At 51.3% G+C, this 17,298-nt stretch overlaps 1 protein-coding gene across 1 annotated transcript in view; it reads left to right on the forward strand.

Annotated features, from left to right (window-relative positions):
- Dnai2 (dynein axonemal intermediate chain 2) overlaps positions 1-17,107 on the forward strand; it is a 35,572-nt gene extending 18,465 nt beyond the window's left edge. Inside the window, exons 6-14 of the mRNA XM_010630714.3 lie at positions 1,142-1,284; positions 2,145-2,258; positions 6,516-6,655; positions 7,459-7,581; positions 11,962-12,185; positions 12,891-13,026; positions 13,584-13,730; positions 14,411-14,638; positions 16,456-17,107. Coding sequence (XP_010629016.1) covers positions 1,142-1,284; positions 2,145-2,258; positions 6,516-6,655; positions 7,459-7,581; positions 11,962-12,185; positions 12,891-13,026; positions 13,584-13,730; positions 14,411-14,638; positions 16,456-16,545 — 1,345 coding nt within the window. The 3' untranslated portion in view covers positions 16,546-17,107. The remainder of the gene's footprint in view (positions 1-1,141; positions 1,285-2,144; positions 2,259-6,515; positions 6,656-7,458; positions 7,582-11,961; positions 12,186-12,890; positions 13,027-13,583; positions 13,731-14,410; positions 14,639-16,455) is intronic.
- Positions 17,108-17,298: the final 191 nt, after the last annotated feature.

Here is a 17,298-nt window from a genome sequence, read left to right on the forward strand (position 1 = left end):
TTTTTTTCCTCTCCCTTATTACCTTTCCCCCACCCTTCCCACCTTCCCTATACCTTTAGCCCTTTACTTCCTATTTCACATTATTAATTATTTCATTAGGATCCTGTGTACTGTTATAGTTTTTGCACCAAAGAAACTATTCGGTATTTCAGTTAAAGAAATCTCTGTATGAACATTAAAAATAGGGAACCCTAAAATAAAACTAAAAAGGAAAGTAAAAGAGAAAAGGCAATGGACAGCTGGTGTCTTTTAGTGTTGAATGACAGTCCACTATCTGGACGTACCAAGATTTATCCACTCAGCTACCGAGGGGTGCCTCAGTTGCTTCCAAGTTTTGACGATTGCTATAAATAGTCACGTACAGGGTTTTGTGTGGATGGATGTTTTTAAACCACTCCAGCACACAAGGAGGACAGTGGCTGGTTCCCACCCCTTTTTTATTCTAATCTCCACAGAAGATTAGATCAAGTGCTCAAAGCTCCCCACCCCCTTTTTTTAATGGTGCTGAGAATTGAAGCCAGGGCCTTCATGCTGAGCTACATCCTAGCCCTTTTTAATTTTTTAAAATTTAATTTAATTTTCTTATTGTTCCATACTTGCAGTACATAGTGATTCCATCATTGATCATAATACAGAGGAGTTGGTACATATATATAACACATCTTAATTCTCTTTAAAATTTTTGTTTTGAGAGTGAACCTCAGTAAGTCACTGAATTACCCAGGCTGGGCTCAAACTTGCAATCCTCCTGCCTCAGCCTCCCAGAGTGCTGGGATCACAGGCATGTGCCACCACACCCAGCTTCAAAACTTTCAGCAGGAAAAAGTGTTAAACTAGACTTTAATCTTTTGTTTCTATTGTCTTAATTTTTGTTATTATCTTCTATTTATGGCCGGTGAGACTGGTTTTTCATTTATGAGGATCTTGTCACTTTGTTTTAAAAGTAGATTTCCCTGAGTGAAGATGATTACTTAGATGCATTTGAATGTTTTATTTTATTTATTTTTTTGGTACCGGGGAATCGAACTTGGGCCCCTTGCACTTATGAGTTTTGAATAGTTTAAAGACAAAAACCTAGTGAATAAGGAATTAGGGGAGTCCCACCCTCCAGTCTCCTGCCTCCCTTGCTCTGTCCTTACAGAGATCCCCAGGAAATCAAACGGACGGCCACACACCTCTCCTGGCACCCGGATGGCAACCGGAAGTTGGCAGTAGCATATTCTTGTTTGGATTTTCAGCGGGCACCTGCAGGCATGAGCCACGAGTCCTACATCTGGGACCTGGGTGAGAAGCAGAGGGGTCCTGCTGGCCACAGAGGGCGGAGGAGCCGAGCAGAGGCGGCAAATTCCAGATTCTCCTTTCTTTCCTCCCTCTCCCCAACCTCTCCTGCCCACCTGCAGTACTGGGGATCAAACCCAGGGCTTCACACATGCTCAGCAAGCGCTCTATTGCCACATCCCAGCCCCCCAATTCCTGATTCTTTATCTGGAGCATTGAAACCTGACACCTTGAGGCGCCAGTTATTGGCTCCTAAGCATTTCAGAGCAATGCCTAGCAGACGGAGAGGTGCGCAAGCGGAGGGAAGGGAGCTCATGCTCCAGCCCATCTTTCTTGTCACTTGCCCTTCGCTTGCGGCTGGCAGGGGCAGTGGGTCACCTGCAGGCCCAGACCACAGTGTCCAGGGCTTGCCGGGCAGGAGCCTGGCGGGGGGGCTCTCAGCCTTCTATCCACAGCCCCACTGTTACAGGAAGTGGGTGACACTGAACTTGGCTCACGCAGCTCGGTGTGTCCTTAGGGTAGTCCCCCAGGGTGGACGCCAGCTCACCCCCAGGCCACAGACCTGGGGTAAGGTAGTTGGGGAAGAGCTGACTTATGTAAAAACCTTTGGGTCAAAACCTCCTTTCACACCAACCCCAGAAAGTGGACTAGAGCTGGAATTAAACATGTGCATGTACCCTACTCTTAACCACCCCCCTCCCAAATAAAGCCATGACCAGAATTCAGGCTTAGGGACCCAGAGATGCAGCCTGGAGAAGGAACAGAGTGGCTTCTATCCCTGCCTGCCTGCCTGTAGGAGGTAAACTAATTGACACTGTCTTTTTCTGTGCAGGCCTGATGAAGTCATTTCCCCCCTTGCTTTACAGAAAACCCCAATAGGCCTGAAATGGCCCTGAAGCCATCTTCTCCACTGGTAACCTTGGAGTACAACCCCAAAGATTCACACGTGCTCCTGGGGGGCTGCTACAATGGGCAGATAGGTAAGGGGGAACCCAGTGCTCAGCCAGCTGCCAGACCACGGGGGTGGGCCTTCTGGTCGCTGACCACCTGGGTGCTGTGAGTTGAGTTCTGCCGACACTCGGTGAGGTCTCCAGCTGTAATCATTCAAGCAAGTCTAACATTAGTTCAAAAGAAAAAGTTCCTGAAAACTACAGTTCAAGTAGAATCGAGGAACAGTCAACTAGGGACAGCCATAGAGAGATGAGCCCCCTGAGGAGTCCCATGTTGGGAGAGGCATGGGGGAAACCTACATGGTAATGGGTGTGGTGATACTGGCCTCATAGAAGGAGTTGGAAAGAGCCCCCCACCTTCTGCTCTTTTGCAAGAATTTGCACTAATTGTTTCTGTGTTTGAAGAATTCACCAGGAAGGCCATCTAGTCCCAGGCCTTTTTTTTTTTCAGTACTAGGGACTGAATCCAAAGGTTCCATATCACTGAGACACATCCCAGCCCTTTCAATGTATTATCTTGAGTCAGAGTTTCATGAATGCCCAGGCTGGCCTCATGCTTGCCATCCTCCTGCCTCAGCCTCCTGGGTGGCTGGGCATACACATCACTATGCCTGACCTGGGCTTTTCTGTGTGGCAGGTTTTAGAATTACTAATTCAAGTTCTTCGCTCACTATAGATCTCTTCAGACTTTCTGTTTCTCCTGAACCTATTTTGGTAGTTTCTGTCTTTCTAGGGGCTTTTCCATTTCACTTACATTATGTAATTTGTTGGCGTCTAATTGTTCATGGTATTCCTTTATAATCATTTTCATTTCTGTAAAGCTGGTTGTCACATCTTCTATTCTGCTCCTGGTTTTTGTAATTGGAGCCTTCTCTTACTCCCCACCCCTTCATCAGTCCAGCTAAATGTCTTGTCAATTTTGTTTCAAGAACCAACTTTGACTTTATCGATTTTCTCAGACTTTTTTTTTTTTTTTTTTGTACCCGGGATCAAAGTTGAGACCCTGCACTTGCAAGGCAGGTGGCGGCACCACGGAGCTAAATCCCTAGCCCTTTCTTAGACTTTCAGAAATTTCACTTCACTTATTTTTTTCATTCTAACTTTTATTATTTCCTTCCTTCTGTATATTTGGGGTTTAATTTGCTTTTCTTTTTCTTATTTCTTAAGGTGAAAGTTTAGAACAGTTTTTTGTTTCACTTGGTTTTTTGCTTTTGTGGAGCCGATGATCAAACCCTAGGCCTCGAACATACAAGGCAGGAGCTCTGCTTCCGAGCTGCAGCCCAGCACTTGCTTTGGGTTTGTTTGTCTCTGTTTTGTTTAATACAGGCATTCACAGCCCTGAATCTTTCCTCTGTGACTGCTCGAGCTGCACCCGTACCTTGTGGTTTGTCATGTTTTCGTGTTTGTTTATGTCAGTGTATTTCCGGCTTCCCTTCTGCTTTCTTCTTTGACTCATTGGTTCTTAAGAGTGTGTTTGTTTTCCAGCTATCTTGGAATTTTCCAATTCTCTGCTAGTTACTGATTTCGAGTTTTCTTCCATTTTAGTCAGAAAAGCTACTTTTTGTGACTTCAATCATCTTACATTCATCAAGGCTTCTTTTGCGGCTCAGCACTCTGCCCCTCCTGGAGAACATCGCTCTTGTCCCTCCCGAGAAGGACATAGAATGTATGCCCGGTGCAGCAGTCCGTAGCTGCTCCCTCCTGAGTGTGACTGAGTTTTGGGCAGTGACATCACCAGCGCAGGCATGTGGCCTCTGGTGCTCAGCTTCTCAAGGCCCCTGTGGACGTCTGGTGCTCCGGCTTTGCCGTGGAAGCTTTCTGGCCAGGCCCCTGTCTGTCCCACCAGTTATCCACAGCTTCAGTTTCCACAGTTGTGCTCTGAGGAAAAGACTTGCACTGAACAGACTCTGAGTAAAGTGAGGTACAGACAGCTTTCCAGGACGGGTGCTCTAGGGAGCTGCTGGACAGGCCAAGTCAGGGCAGGCTTTGGGTCACGGACTTTGAAAGAGCTCATCCAGTCCCTTTGCTCCTGCCTGTGGCTGCCAGGCTACACCAGCAGTGCAGGCTGTTACTTTTCTTTTCAGTGCTTTTTCTTTTTCAGTATTAGGGACCAAGCCCAGGGTCTTCATGCTGAACTGCATTCCTGGCCTTTTAAAATTTATTTCTGTAGCTGTTTTTGTTTTTTTGAGACAGGATCTCATTATGTAGTTCAGAGTGGCCTTGAACCTAACTGTGTAACCCAAGCTGGCGTTGAGCTCATGGTGATCCTCTTGCCTAGGCCAGCTGAATGCTGGAGTTATTGGCCTGTGCTACCATGCCTGGTTTCACCCTTTACTTTTATTTTTTATTTTGAGACAGGATCTTACTAAGTCACTAAAGTACCCAAGCTAGACTCAAACTTGCAGTCCTCCTGCCTCAGCCTCCCAGACTGCTGGGATTACAGTTATGTACCACTATGCCAGGCTGGGATGTTGCTTTTCTAGGGTACCATGGAACTGGAAAGCATATATCTTAGCTAGAGCTAGTTGAAGTGCCACGAGAGTCATTCTTATCAAGATTTAACCATTCTTCTTGATTTGATTTGATTGATTGATTTTTTGTACCAGGGATTGAACTCAGGCCCTTGCTCTTTCCATGCAGGCACAGTGCCACTGAGCTACATCCCCCGCCCATCAACTATTTTTCTTGAATACCTCTACAGATTGCTGTGAGCCTTTGGCTAATTTACAGAATGCTGACACAAATTGATTCTGAACATCTTTTGCCAGGTTTCAAATTGTTACTATGGAAAACCTGGGGAAGTCCTTACTCTGCTCTTTTTATTGATGGCCCACCTGGAGAGCTTATTTTAAAAAATTCCTAGTAAGGCTGGCATGGTGGCGCACGCCTGTAATCCTAGCACACAGGAGGCTGAGGCAGGAGGATCACTGCAAGTTCAAGGCCAGCCTGGGCTACATAGTGAGTTCAAGACCAGCCTGCTGGGTTACATAGTGAGATCCTGGCAGAGCTGCTCCGTACATTGCAGCCAGGAAGCAGAGAGGGAAGAGACAGAGAGGAAGGGGTCAGGACCAGATATGGTCTCCAAGCCCCACCAGCCACATGCAGAAGCGTACTTTACTAATCTCCGCAGAGGCTCTCAAGCCAGCCAGGCTTAACACAGGTTAACCGTCACAGGCCTGCCAGGGGCTCCCCATTCTGTCCACCTTCTCTTGCTCTTCGTCTTCAGGAGTAGGAGCCGGGACAGCTGAGAACTTCTCCGAAGCCCTCTGTGGCCAGCTGCCCTGGGCCTTCTCAGCCCCGGTCTCCCTCCCAGACCTGCTGCCTCCTCCTCCCGAGACGGTGCTCAGGCCGTGGAATAGACACCGACTCCCATGCGTTTCCCTGCCCGATTACCTGGGTGCCTGCGCGCCCAAGACTGCCCCGAGCGCCTTTGCCATGATCTGTTCAGGAGCCTGCAGCACTCATTATTCCTAACGCCTTTCAGTGGCTTTTTGTGAGGCTCGGAGCAGCCAGGGCTCTTGGCCCTGCTGCTGTAAGACGGGGCCTCAGAAGGGGTGTCTGGGACCGCTGAGTCCCACAGTGAATCATGCTTTACCAAGCAGGGCAAGTTGAGCCAAGAAAACACAAGAGAACGCCCCGGACTTGGGGGATGTTAAGTCAAAGCTTATGAACGAAGTATTTCGGTTATTTCACAAAACCAGCCTTCCTGGAAAGGGCTGTGCGCGAGAGGGCGGGCCCTCCTCCTACACTCCGGGGAAAGGGAAACACATCGATCAGCCCAGAGAGCAGAGAAGCCTCGCATCTTTCCTTGCCAAGCACTTAGAAAACCTGGCTCCTCCTGGGGGTCTTTCTGGAGCCAGCAAAGGCGCAGAGGAGAAAAGGGAGGGAGTGGATTTAGCAGGCAAATTTGCCTCCAGGGGCCTCTCACGCCCCCCCCAAGGGAGGCTCAGCTGTCCCCTCTGCCTGGCTCTCTGCATCCCAAGGCGCAGCCTCCGCTTAGCTCCTGTCACCTCCCCTCTGCAGCAGCAATCACAGGCCAGGCTGTACTCTCCAGTCCTCTCCGGACTCCCGGTGGACAGAGCCTGGCCTGTTCCCACAGCTTCCCCAGGACCCAGGGTGACGCACAGCTTAGGGCTGTAACGGAAGAATGAAGCTCGCTCCTTGGAAATCTCTCTGGAGATTTCTTAGGTGCTGCAAAAACCTGCACACCTACCAAGCCCAGAGAAGCAGCACTCCTCCATCCCTATCCCCGCCTCTCCTTACCTCCTTTGTCTCCCTCCTCATCAGCCTTCTGGGACACCAGGAAGGGCAGCCTGGTGGCAGAGCTGTCCACCATTGAGTTCAGCCATCGAGACCCCGTGTACGGCTCCATCTGGCTGCAGTCAAAGACAGGCACTGAGTGCTTCTCGGCATCCACAGATGGGCAGGTACCACCTGGCCAGGCCCCTGAGGGCAGAGGGCTTGTGCCTCCCCTGGTTCCCACCAGGATTGCTGTGGGAATGTTCCCTTTCCCATTGCATTTTTATGGTGACAGTGGGTAAAACATGCACGTGGAGCAAAATCTCAAAGGTGCAAAAGGGCAGACAGTGGAATGCCTTCCTTTCTCCTCTGTCCAACCTCCCTGCTTCTACCTGAAGGATGGGGTTGGTTTCCTTCTTCTGCCTTCAGATAGTCTCTGCCCATTCTGACTCTTTCTGCACACTTCCCATAGTGTCCTGCACCGGATGTGTTCATTTAGCATATCTCAGAGAGAGTTTCATACCCCACAAACCACTTCACTGTGCCTGCTAAGGATTGGAGTGTAGGGGCATATTATAATTTATTTAAACAGATTTTATATTTTGCCATTATCAGAAAAAGCATAGCATGAGTGTATTTGTACCTAGATTGTTACACACACACACACATACGGGAAGATCTGCAGCTCCCATTCCTGGCAGTAGGACCTTTAGTTCAAACTGTATGTCCATTTTTCACATTGCTAGATTTTTCTACATGTGGAGAACTGGAAGAACCCACACTCCCAGGTCGGTACCTGGCGATTTTGATGCCGTAAGGTTGGAGTGTTTTTGCCAGTCTTGCCAATGACGCTGATGACCAGTTGGGTTTGGGACCCATGGCCCTCAGCAGCGATTCTCAAAATGTGTTTTGTTCTCATAGGCAGGTCAGGGACAGAAGCCACGGGAACCGAGGGACCTTGAGGTCTCAGAATCACCCCTGCCTCCTACAGGTCATGTGGTGGGACATCCGCAAGATTAGCGAGCCCACCGAGGTGGTGATCCTGGACATCACCAAGAAGGAACAGCTGGAAAACGCCTTGGGGGCCATCTCCCTGGAGTTTGAGTCTACCTTGGTGAGTGTTCCTTGCTCTCCCTTCCCTGACCTTCCTTGCCAGGGTAAGGACAGGCCAAGGCTAGTACAGCAGATGCTTGTGGCTCCAGGCACAGCCCCAGCCCCAAAAAGGCCCTTCCTCCACCTGTGTGGTCTTTATAGCAGACTTCCAGAAGGGGGCAGCAGAGCTCCTTGAGGAAGGAAGCCATTCTAGTCTCCAGCCTGTCAGTTTGGCCAGCAGCCCTGCTGAAGAAGAGAAGACAGATTTAACAGGACTCAGTGGGAGAGCCCTGACCAGGACCCAGACTGCCCCCTGCTTCACATAGGGTCCGGGGCTGGTCACTTCCTTTCCCATGGGGAAGAAAGAAGGTGTTGGGGAGGAAAAGGAGATTTGAGGGAGGTCCTTGGAAAACCAGAGCACAGACATTGAACTTAGTAACTAAGAAGGAACAAGAAAGGAATCTCCAAACTGAGCAATAATGTTAATGTGTCAGAGGAGGGAACCTTCTAGAAGCACCAAATGAAAATTCCCTCTGTAATGCAAGACAAGAAAGTGACTTTTCCAGCTGGTTTCTTGGCTTGGGCTGGATCCTGGTTTACATCTTTTTTGTTTGTTTGTTTTGGTACTGGGGATGGAACTCAGGTCCTTGCACTTGTGAGGCAGGTGGCAGAATCACTGAGCTAAGTCCCCGACGCTGGTTTATATCTTGTTGAAGCTGAGGCCTGGTCCCCAGTTGGAGGTGTCACTCGTTGCCTTCGGGTCATGTGACATCACTGCTAGGACACTGGGAGCTCTGGCCTCACACCTGCCCTGAGTGTCCCCATTGAAGGCTGGAGAATGAACACTGGTGGGATGAGATGCAGCGCAATTCAGCTGACCCCCAACATTGGTCAAGGCACTGGATGGAGACTCGGAAAAGCATTCTGACTTGCATGCTACCCCAGGCCATGTGATGGACATAATGACCACACCATGAAGAGCGCTCATGATTCCATGCGTGTCCCTCACTGAGTACACAGTACGCTGGACAAAGTGAGCCTGTGTAACCATCCATACCCACCACGTGAGGTGATGTCATTATCCCCGCTTTCCTGATAACTAGGATGAGTGCCAGCGAGGCTGTTACGTCCCCCTTCGCAGGGTGAGGCTGGACTCAAACCCACACCCCTCCATAAAGCCCGAGGCCAGAGATGTTCCCAGCCTTGTGGCTCTGGACGCCCTCCTTCCGGAAAAGCTTGGTACAGGCCCTGAGGGGCTCGACTGATGACTCACCCCTCAGGGCCTCTCCAGTCTGCTCTCCTCACTTTCCTTTCACACACAGCTTTGTTTGTATGTTTGTTTGACGAATGTATTGGTACGTTTTAGGTGTACCTTACGGTCACGTTCATCATTAGGAGTTTGTGCCTGTCTTGATTTTTTTCCCCATTCCCCTGTCCTCCCTTTGCTTTCCTGTCTTTCCTTTCCCCTGCCCCTCTTCCCTAGTTCCCCTTCCCCTTTGAACATCTTCTTCCTACTTTAAAATGTCTGTTAGGAATCTTGGCCCTCGTTTACACTTTCAGTTTCTCACACCAGAGAAATAATTTGTTGTTTATGCCCGTGTGCCCTATTTATTTCACCTAAGAGTATGGCCTCAGTGTGCATCCAGATGCTTTTAATTCTTTTGGGAAGATACCCAGAAGGGGAATAGCTGGGTCATATGGGGCCTGTAATCCGAGTTTTTTCAGATATCTGCATACTGATTTCTACAGTGGCTGCACCAGTCTGCACTCCCACCAACAGTGGGGAAGGGTTCCTTTCTCCCCACAGCCAGCATTAGTTATCAGTTAATACCGTGATAGCAGCCATTCTTTCTGGGGTGAGGTGGAATCTCAACATTGTTCTCATCCGCACCTCTCGAATGACCAGTGATGGGGAACATTTTCTTCATATGTTTATTTGCTGTTTCTACTTCTTCATCTGAGAAGTGCCTGTTCATTTCAGATGCCCATTTTGTGACTGGGCCTTTAAAGTTGGGAGGTCTGATTTTTAAAAGTTCTTTAAATACTCTAGATAGTAGACCTTTGGCTGAGGAACAGCTGGTAAAATTTTTTTCCCCATATTGTAGATTGTCTCTTCTCTCCCTCTGTTGGTGGTTTCCCTTTCTGTGCAGAAGTTTGTTTTTTTTTTTTTTTTTTTTTTTTTTTTTTTGTACCTGGGATCGAACTCGGGTCCTTGTGCTTGCGAGGCAGGCAGCAGAATCACTGTGCAGAAGCTTTTTAATAAAATGAGATCCCACATGTTGATTCTTTGTGCTGGGTCCCATGTGACTGAGATTTTGTTCCTAAAGTCTTTTCTTACACCAATGATGCAAAACTTTGTAGTTTATGTAGGGGCTTCCTGCTTCCCTCCCCCACTTCACTCCCTTCTGCCTTTCCTTCCTTCCTTCCTTCCTTCCTTCCTTCCGTGTGGGGAGCAGGATGGGACCCAGGGTCTGTGCATGCTCAGTAAGCATTTTACCACTAAGCTACATCTCCGGTTTGCATGTTTTTAAAACTGTGCTTCAAAAAAAGACACACAAAATGTACCATTTTAACAAGTTCAAAGTGCTCCATTCAGCAGTGTTCACTACATCCACACTGTTGTGCAACCATCGCCATTCCCTGACCTTTTTTATTATTTTTTTTTATTTTGAGACCGAGTCTCACTAAACTGGGCTGGGCTCGAACTTGCCAACCCTCCCGCCTCAGTCCCCAAGAGTTCTGGGGTCGTAGGTGTGCACCACCATGCCGGACTCAGAACATTTTTTCATCTTGCAAAACTGAAACTCTGTGCCCATTGAACAACTTCCCCCTTCCCTCCACCCTCGCCCCTGGCAACCACCATTCTACTTACCGTTTTTTTCTGAGTTTGACTATTTTAGGAACCTCTTATCACTGGAATTATAAAATATTTGTCCTTTCTGTGACTGGCTTATCACACTTTATGTAATTCCCTTAAGGCTCACCCACGCTAGAGCGTGTGTCAGAATTCTCTTCCTTTTGAAAGCTGAATTTTATTCCATCATACCTATGCACCAATCGTGTTTAGTCATTCATCTGCCTAGGGACACGGGTTGCTTCCACCTTTTGGCTACAGTGGCTAATTCCACTATGGACTTGGGTGTACACTGGCCTCCCAGTTTTGGAGGGACTTTTGGAAGGACTTCAGCACTCACAGGCTGGTGTTCTGTTTTGTTTTCTGTTGTTGTTGTTTTTGGTACAAGGGTTCGAACTCAGGACCGTGTACCTGCGAGGCAGGTGGATGGGCTGGTGTTCTCAAGGCCCTGTGTCCCCTCCCAGAGAGGAGTGGGTTGTGGGGAAGTCACTGGGGCCTGGGCTGGGGACTCTTCTCAGGCCACATTTCAAGTTATTTACAAATATCCTTCAAACTGCTGCTCACACAGGGCACTGTTCCAAGAGACAAATATCCCTGCCCTCAAGGAGCTGGACTTCTAATTGTGGGGCACAGCAAAAAACAAAGGAAACACTTGTTCTAGAAGGTGGTGGGGGCTGTGGGGACAGAATCGGAGAGCAGAGTAAGGCGGCTTGGGAGTGGTGAGTTGGTTGAGGGGAGCAGTGTAAATATGAAAATGAGGGCTGGGGATTTAGCTCAGTGGTTCTGCCGCCTGCCTTACAAGCACAAGGACCCGAGTTTGATTCCCAGTACCAAAAAAAAAAAAAAGAAAAAAGAAAGAAAAAGAAACCGAGCAGCCTGGGAAGGTGAGATGTGAGCAGATCCCTGAAAGCAGTAAGAACTCACCAAGCAGATGACTGAGGGGAAAGTGTCCCAGGCAAGGGGAACGAGGCAGTGGTGTGTGTACCTGTGTGCTTGAAGACGCTGAAGGTAGCACACGGTGCCCCAGAACCTTCTGGGTTAACTACTGTACATGTAATCTCTCTTGCTGAGGGCTTCAGCTCGGCCAGCCCTTCCCCCTGACCCCCGGTGGCTTCCCAAGAGTCGGGTGGCCACCCGCTCTGAGTGCCCAGCAGACTGCTGGGGCTACTGTCACTGTTCCTCCAGATTAGAGTCTGCCTGCCTTCTCAATGAGCCAGTCCACCCTGCATCCTGATCTGAGCTCATTTACTCGGTAACATTCAGGATGCTTAGGGCAAATGCTTAGTGGATGCTTCGTGAGGGGGGCTCCTGGTGTCCTCCAGTGACCAGAGGAGCTAGGAGTGCTTCAGTGAGCGTGTTTCCCAAAGCAAGGGCCTTTGGAGGCTGAGAAGAGCGGGACAGCTGTTTTGTGGGAAGCACAGTCTGAGCAGAGCTTAAAACAAGGTGTTTTCTAGCATTGCCAACCCGTGGGCAGGCTGCTGGCTATGCCAGTCATAGCCTATGAGTTGATGTCCCATGGCCCTTCCTCTCTTGTCACCCCCTCCATAGCCAACCAAGTTCATGGTGGGCACTGAGCAGGGCATCGTCATTTCCTGCAACCGCAAGGCCAAGACATCGGCCGAGAAGATTGTGTGTACTTTCTCGGGCCACCATGGCCCCATCTACGCCCTTCAGAGAAACCCCTTCTACCCAAAGAACTTCCTGACGGTTGGGGACTGGACGGCCCGCGTCTGGTCTGAAGACAGCCGGGAGTCATCCATCATGTGGACCAAGTAAGGGAGGGACGGGGGGACTGGGGACAGGAGGAAAAGGCACAGAGGGGGCCAGCTCAGAGCCTCTGTAAGTCCGCCTGTAATAAAATTTAGCAAAGAAAAATACAGGATCCCTAGATAAATCTGAATTTCAGAAAAGAATAATGATTGTTTTTTTAGTATGAGTATGTCCCATGCGATATCTGGGATATAGCTGTATGAAAAATTATTTATTGTTTGTCAAAAATCTCCAGAGTTCTTTGGTATTGGTCATTTCTCCTACCGTAGCTTAACTGTCCACTCAGTTGCAAAGGAGACTGGGAAATGTAGTCTCTGGTGTGGCCACCATGGCTATGGTTGTACCCCTATAGGATAAAGGAAGACGGGGTTTAGTGGGAAATTCTGTCCCTACTGTGTGCATGTGTACGTGCATGACTACACTTGCTCATGCACACATGCGCAGAGGTACATGTGTGTGTGTTTAATGTTCAGCATTCGCAAAATGTTAGAAAACCCAAATCAGACTAAGTAGGAAGTATACCCCTCCCTGATACCCTGATATGCCCTTTCCTGGACTTGCCCCTCCTCTGACTGCTTCCGTGTGTCCAGCGGCTAGGCCCACAGGAAGCCCCCTATCCAGAGCCCTGCAAAGAGCAGCCCGAGGGGCTGGCGGGGCTGGAAGCTAAACCCAAGGCAGAACGTGACGTGAGGAACCGGCTCCCGCAGGTACCACATGGCTTATCTCACGGACGGTGCCTGGAGCCCCGTGAGGCCGGCAGTGTTCTTCACTACCAAGATGGATGGGACCCTGGACATCTGGGACTTTCTGTTCAAGCAGTCTGACCCTGCCCTCAGCCTGAAGGTCACGTGCATCCCCCCCACATGCCTCTAGGCCCTTTCTGTACGGGCATGGGGCTAGGTGTGAGTGTGGTGTAGTGTAAGCATCTGTGCTCCACTGTGTGTGGCCGGGTGTGTCTGCGTCCAGGCCGCTCTAGGTTATTCACACAGTGGCCAACTGCAGCTCCTGCCCGGAGAGCCTGTGCTGCTGCAGAGGTAAGGGGACTCGGCACCCTGGTGACATGGCTGAGTCACCCTGAGGAAATTAAAACAGACCGCCACCGCTGCCCCGAGCTGTGTCCTTTCAGGCCCTTGGACAGGTCTCTGGGCAGCTGGCCCTTCAAACCTGAGCTCCTGTTGGCAAAGCCATGGTTGGGGCTGTGGCAGGCCATGAGAGTTCCACAAGTTGGATGGGACTGGACTGAAATGAGGCTGGAGCTCTGAGTTTGCACTTCACCCTGTGGGGTAGGGTGTTGTGGAGGGTGTCTGATTAGAAGTGAGGAGCTAAGCCTCCCCACATGCCATTAGTTAAACAAACATGACTTTGCCTGCCCCCCCGGGGCTGCTTGGACCCTCCAACAGGTGTGTGACGAGGCCCTCTTCTGCCTCCGGGTACAGGACAACGGCTGTCTCATTGCCTGTGGCTCCCAGCAGGGGACGACCACCCTGCTGGAAGTCTCCAGTGGGCTCTCCACCCTCCAGAGGAATGAGAAGAACATAGCTTCTTCCGTAAGTACAGGCCCGGCAGCAGGGTCCCCACATGTCCTGACCTGGCCCTGTCTCAGAGAGCAGCCTCAGCAGAGAGAAACTTGCCCCCTCCTTTCCACTTCCTGGGAAGAGGTACACAAGTTTGATGGGGTCGCCGGGGGCCCTAAATTGAGCTCTGGGGTTGGGCCTTAGCAGGGTTCACCTGCCCTTGCTCAGTACTCTGCAGCTCAGGGGCCCTGGGCAAGTCACTTTGTCTCCCCAGGCTTTGGTTTTCCAGCTGCACATCAAATGGTTTAACTGGGTCCATTTGTCCAGTTTCAAACAGCACACACACTCCCCAGGGCCCAGGTGTGCACCGTGGAATGGAAGGCCCTGATGCTGAGGTCTGGGAGAGCTGCTTGGCTCTGCCTGAGGCAGGGCAGCTTCCCCCCTGAGCTGGTCCTTTGTTGGGCCCACAGCCACCATGACCCGTAACCAAGCCCACCAGAGGTTCTGCACCCTGTGGTCTGTGCACTCGGTGTCCTCGGACGGAGTAGCTTGGTGTCCTGGCTCCAGCCTCTGATGCCGATATTCAGCCCTCCCTCCTGGACGCCAGCCCTGTGTGCAGGGTGGGGAGAACTGAGGAGCTGCCCAGCCTGGCCCCGGGCCGGAGTTGCTCATTGCCCACCCCTTCCATTGGCCTCGGTTCCACTGTGGCCCAGATATTTGAACGAGAAACCCGGCGGGAGAAGATCCTGGAGGCCAGGCAGAAAGAGATGCGGCTGAAGGAGAAAGGCAAGGCGGAGGGCAAGGACGAAGACCAGAAGGACGAGGAGCTGGCCACCAACCTGGAGGAGATGGTCGCCAAGGCTGAGCAGGAGTTCTTCGACATCGTCTTCACGGAGCTGAAGAAGAAGGAGGCGGAGGCCATGCATAAGACAGCAAAAGCCGTAAGGGCCTTGGCGGGGCCTGGGTGGGCTGAGGGCTGGGAGCCACCTGTCACCGGCTGGCTGACCTCCCAGGTGTCCTCATGTGAGTGGGAAAACTTACTCTCTCTCAAGTAGTCCTGTCTCCAAGCAGGCACTGTGCCCCACGCCTCCTGGGGTGCTGCAGTCCCATCCGTGGCAGGCGCTCTGAGCATGCGTGGCACCACCTGGATGAGGGTCCTGGGGACCAATGAGCTTTGCAAGGCGCGAGAGCCTTGACATCCAGGCAGGACAGGGCTACGGCGTTCACCTGGGTGCCACTCTCTCGGTACCCAGCCTGGTGTCAGGAGTATGACTTGGATCAGCCCCTCTGCCTTTGGCCCGGGTTCTAAAGCACTTTCTAGCTGTACCGACCAGGCAGGAAGCCTGCTCTTCTCGGGTCCTCATTTCCTGTTTGGAAAGTGAGGGGATCAAGCTGTGATGGTGGTGTCTTGTCACCTTCTGGGTCCTCTTCCGTACCAAAGGGCAGAGGAAGGAAAAGACCCTGTCCCTCTGTGTCACTGCACTTAGGGGTACACAGATAAGATGCCAAGATGGAACAGGGTGTGGTGGCACATGCCTGTCAACCCAGCACTTTAGGAGGCTGAAGCAGGAGGATTGCAAGTTGGAGCCTAGCCTGGGCCACTTAGTGTGAGACCCTGTCTCAAAATAAAATTTAAAGAGGGATGGGGATGTAGCTTCAAGTCCACCATGACAGAGAAATGACCAAGCCAGGGTACTCTAGGATCCACTTTTATAAGCAAGACTGGCAGCATAATGAGGAAAGGATACAAAATAAAAATGTGGGCCTCTTTTTTAAAAACTTAGAATTCCAAGGTGATGACAGCATAGCTTACAGCAAGTGTGGGACCTTCTAAGACCTGGCCCTGCATGGCCACCTGGAGCGCTCGCCCAGGGAGCCAGCCCTGCTTTGGCGATTGAACGGCAGAGACAGTTCCCAGTCACTGAGGAGGGAGGGGGCGGAAGTCCCTGGTTCCCCTGCCGATGCCGCTCTCCTCTTCCTTCCTCTGGCCCTGAGGACGGGGTGTGGGTTTGTGGTGCAGACGAGGATAGGAGCTGCTTTATTCCCACGTTCTCTGAGCAGTGCCAGTGGTGCAGAGGCGACTAGAGTCCGAGCTGTCCCAGCAGCCCAGGGTTCCTCCCACCCCTCACCTCGCGTCCAGTCAGCCCTGCAGAGGCCAGAGGTAACCTTGGTCGCCTTTTGTGGTGCAGTGTGGCCTACAGATACTGCGCTGGCGCCCTGCCTCACGAAATGTGGTGATCACAGCAGCATGGATCTTTTCATAATTTTACTTTATTTTGCAGCCCTGGGAATGGAACCCAGGGCCTTGCTCATGGTAGGCAAGCGCTGTACCACTGAGCTCCATCAGCTCAAACACTCTAAATGAGGAACTGAGCCTCAGAAGATTTGGCCCCTGCTGTCTTCCACATACACCACCCGCCCCTGCAGCTAATTTGAAAGCACTGCCCTAGGCCAAATCTCCCCCACACTGTCTCTAATACTAGCCCAGTCCTGCAACATGTCACGTCTGCCTCAGGGGTAAAGAAGCCGGGAGCACAGAAGGAACTGACCCAAGGTAACCCAGGCTGCACGCAGCAGAGGCAGGACTGTGCAATTTCCCAGGATCCTCTAGGCCCTCACCCATATGGAGCTGGTACCATCAGGGTACTTGGCTCTCGGGGCTTCAGGCAGCAGGCTGGCTGCTTTCCACCTCTTGGGTTCACATCTGGGGGGTGGGGAAGACCTTCCCCTCACCAACATTTCTCCTGTTCTTCCCCAGCAAAAGAAACAGAGTTTGGAGATGGACGAGGAGGCGGAGGAAGACAATGTCGGGGAGGAAGGAGGAGGCGAGGAAGAGAAGTCAGCCTAAGTGGACCCTGCGTGTCCCTTCTGTGCCTTCTTGGTACTGCCCTGGTGTGACCTTGCAAGTGGGGAGCTGAGCTTTTCCTTAAAGCATGATTGTGGAGAGCACTTCGGGGCACTGACCGCCTCCGCCCTACGAATCACTGGACCACACTGGAGCCCAGTCCTGTGCCACCCTCACAGAGAGGAAAGTGGCAGGGCTGGGACCACTAGGAGGCCCACTTCACGGAGGGCACACACAGCCTTCGGCTCTGGTCCTGGGTGTCCCCCTGGCTACCACTCCTTCCAGGCTCCCAGTCAGCCTCTTCTTTTGGAAGCTCACAGCCTCAACCCAGGCTCTCCCTGGCCACAACAGCCTTGCAAAGCCCTGCGGAGGGGAAAGGCTTTTTACTCTTCCCTCCCCACCCTCCTCACCCACCTAAAGTCTGTCCCAAGTGCCTTTCCACACAGCCGCATTAGAGGCCTCTTAGCCTGCTGCCCCCGAAAGCCTGGGAGGAGAGAGCTTATTCACGAGCACCCACAGGCTTTCTGTTTCCTCCATTCTGGTACCATTAAATTAATAGCAACAATGCCAGCAGTCGGTGCTTGCTACACACCCTGTGCTAAGAGCTTTTCGTGTTTTCTCCTTCACGTCACTCTTCACGGAGTCCCTGGAAGTTTCCTGCTGACCTTATTCTGCAGAGCAGGATACAGAGGTTCAGGAGAGGTGTGCAGACTTGCCCGGGTCACAGAGCTGGAGAGGGGCAGGGCAGGGTGGGAG

This window comes from Fukomys damarensis, unplaced genomic scaffold, assembly GCF_012274545.1.
Source record: "Fukomys damarensis isolate Sample0158 unplaced genomic scaffold, DMR_v1.0_HiC HiC_scaffold_23, whole genome shotgun sequence".
In the NCBI taxonomy this organism is placed as follows: Eukaryota; Metazoa; Chordata; class Mammalia; order Rodentia; family Bathyergidae; genus Fukomys; species Fukomys damarensis.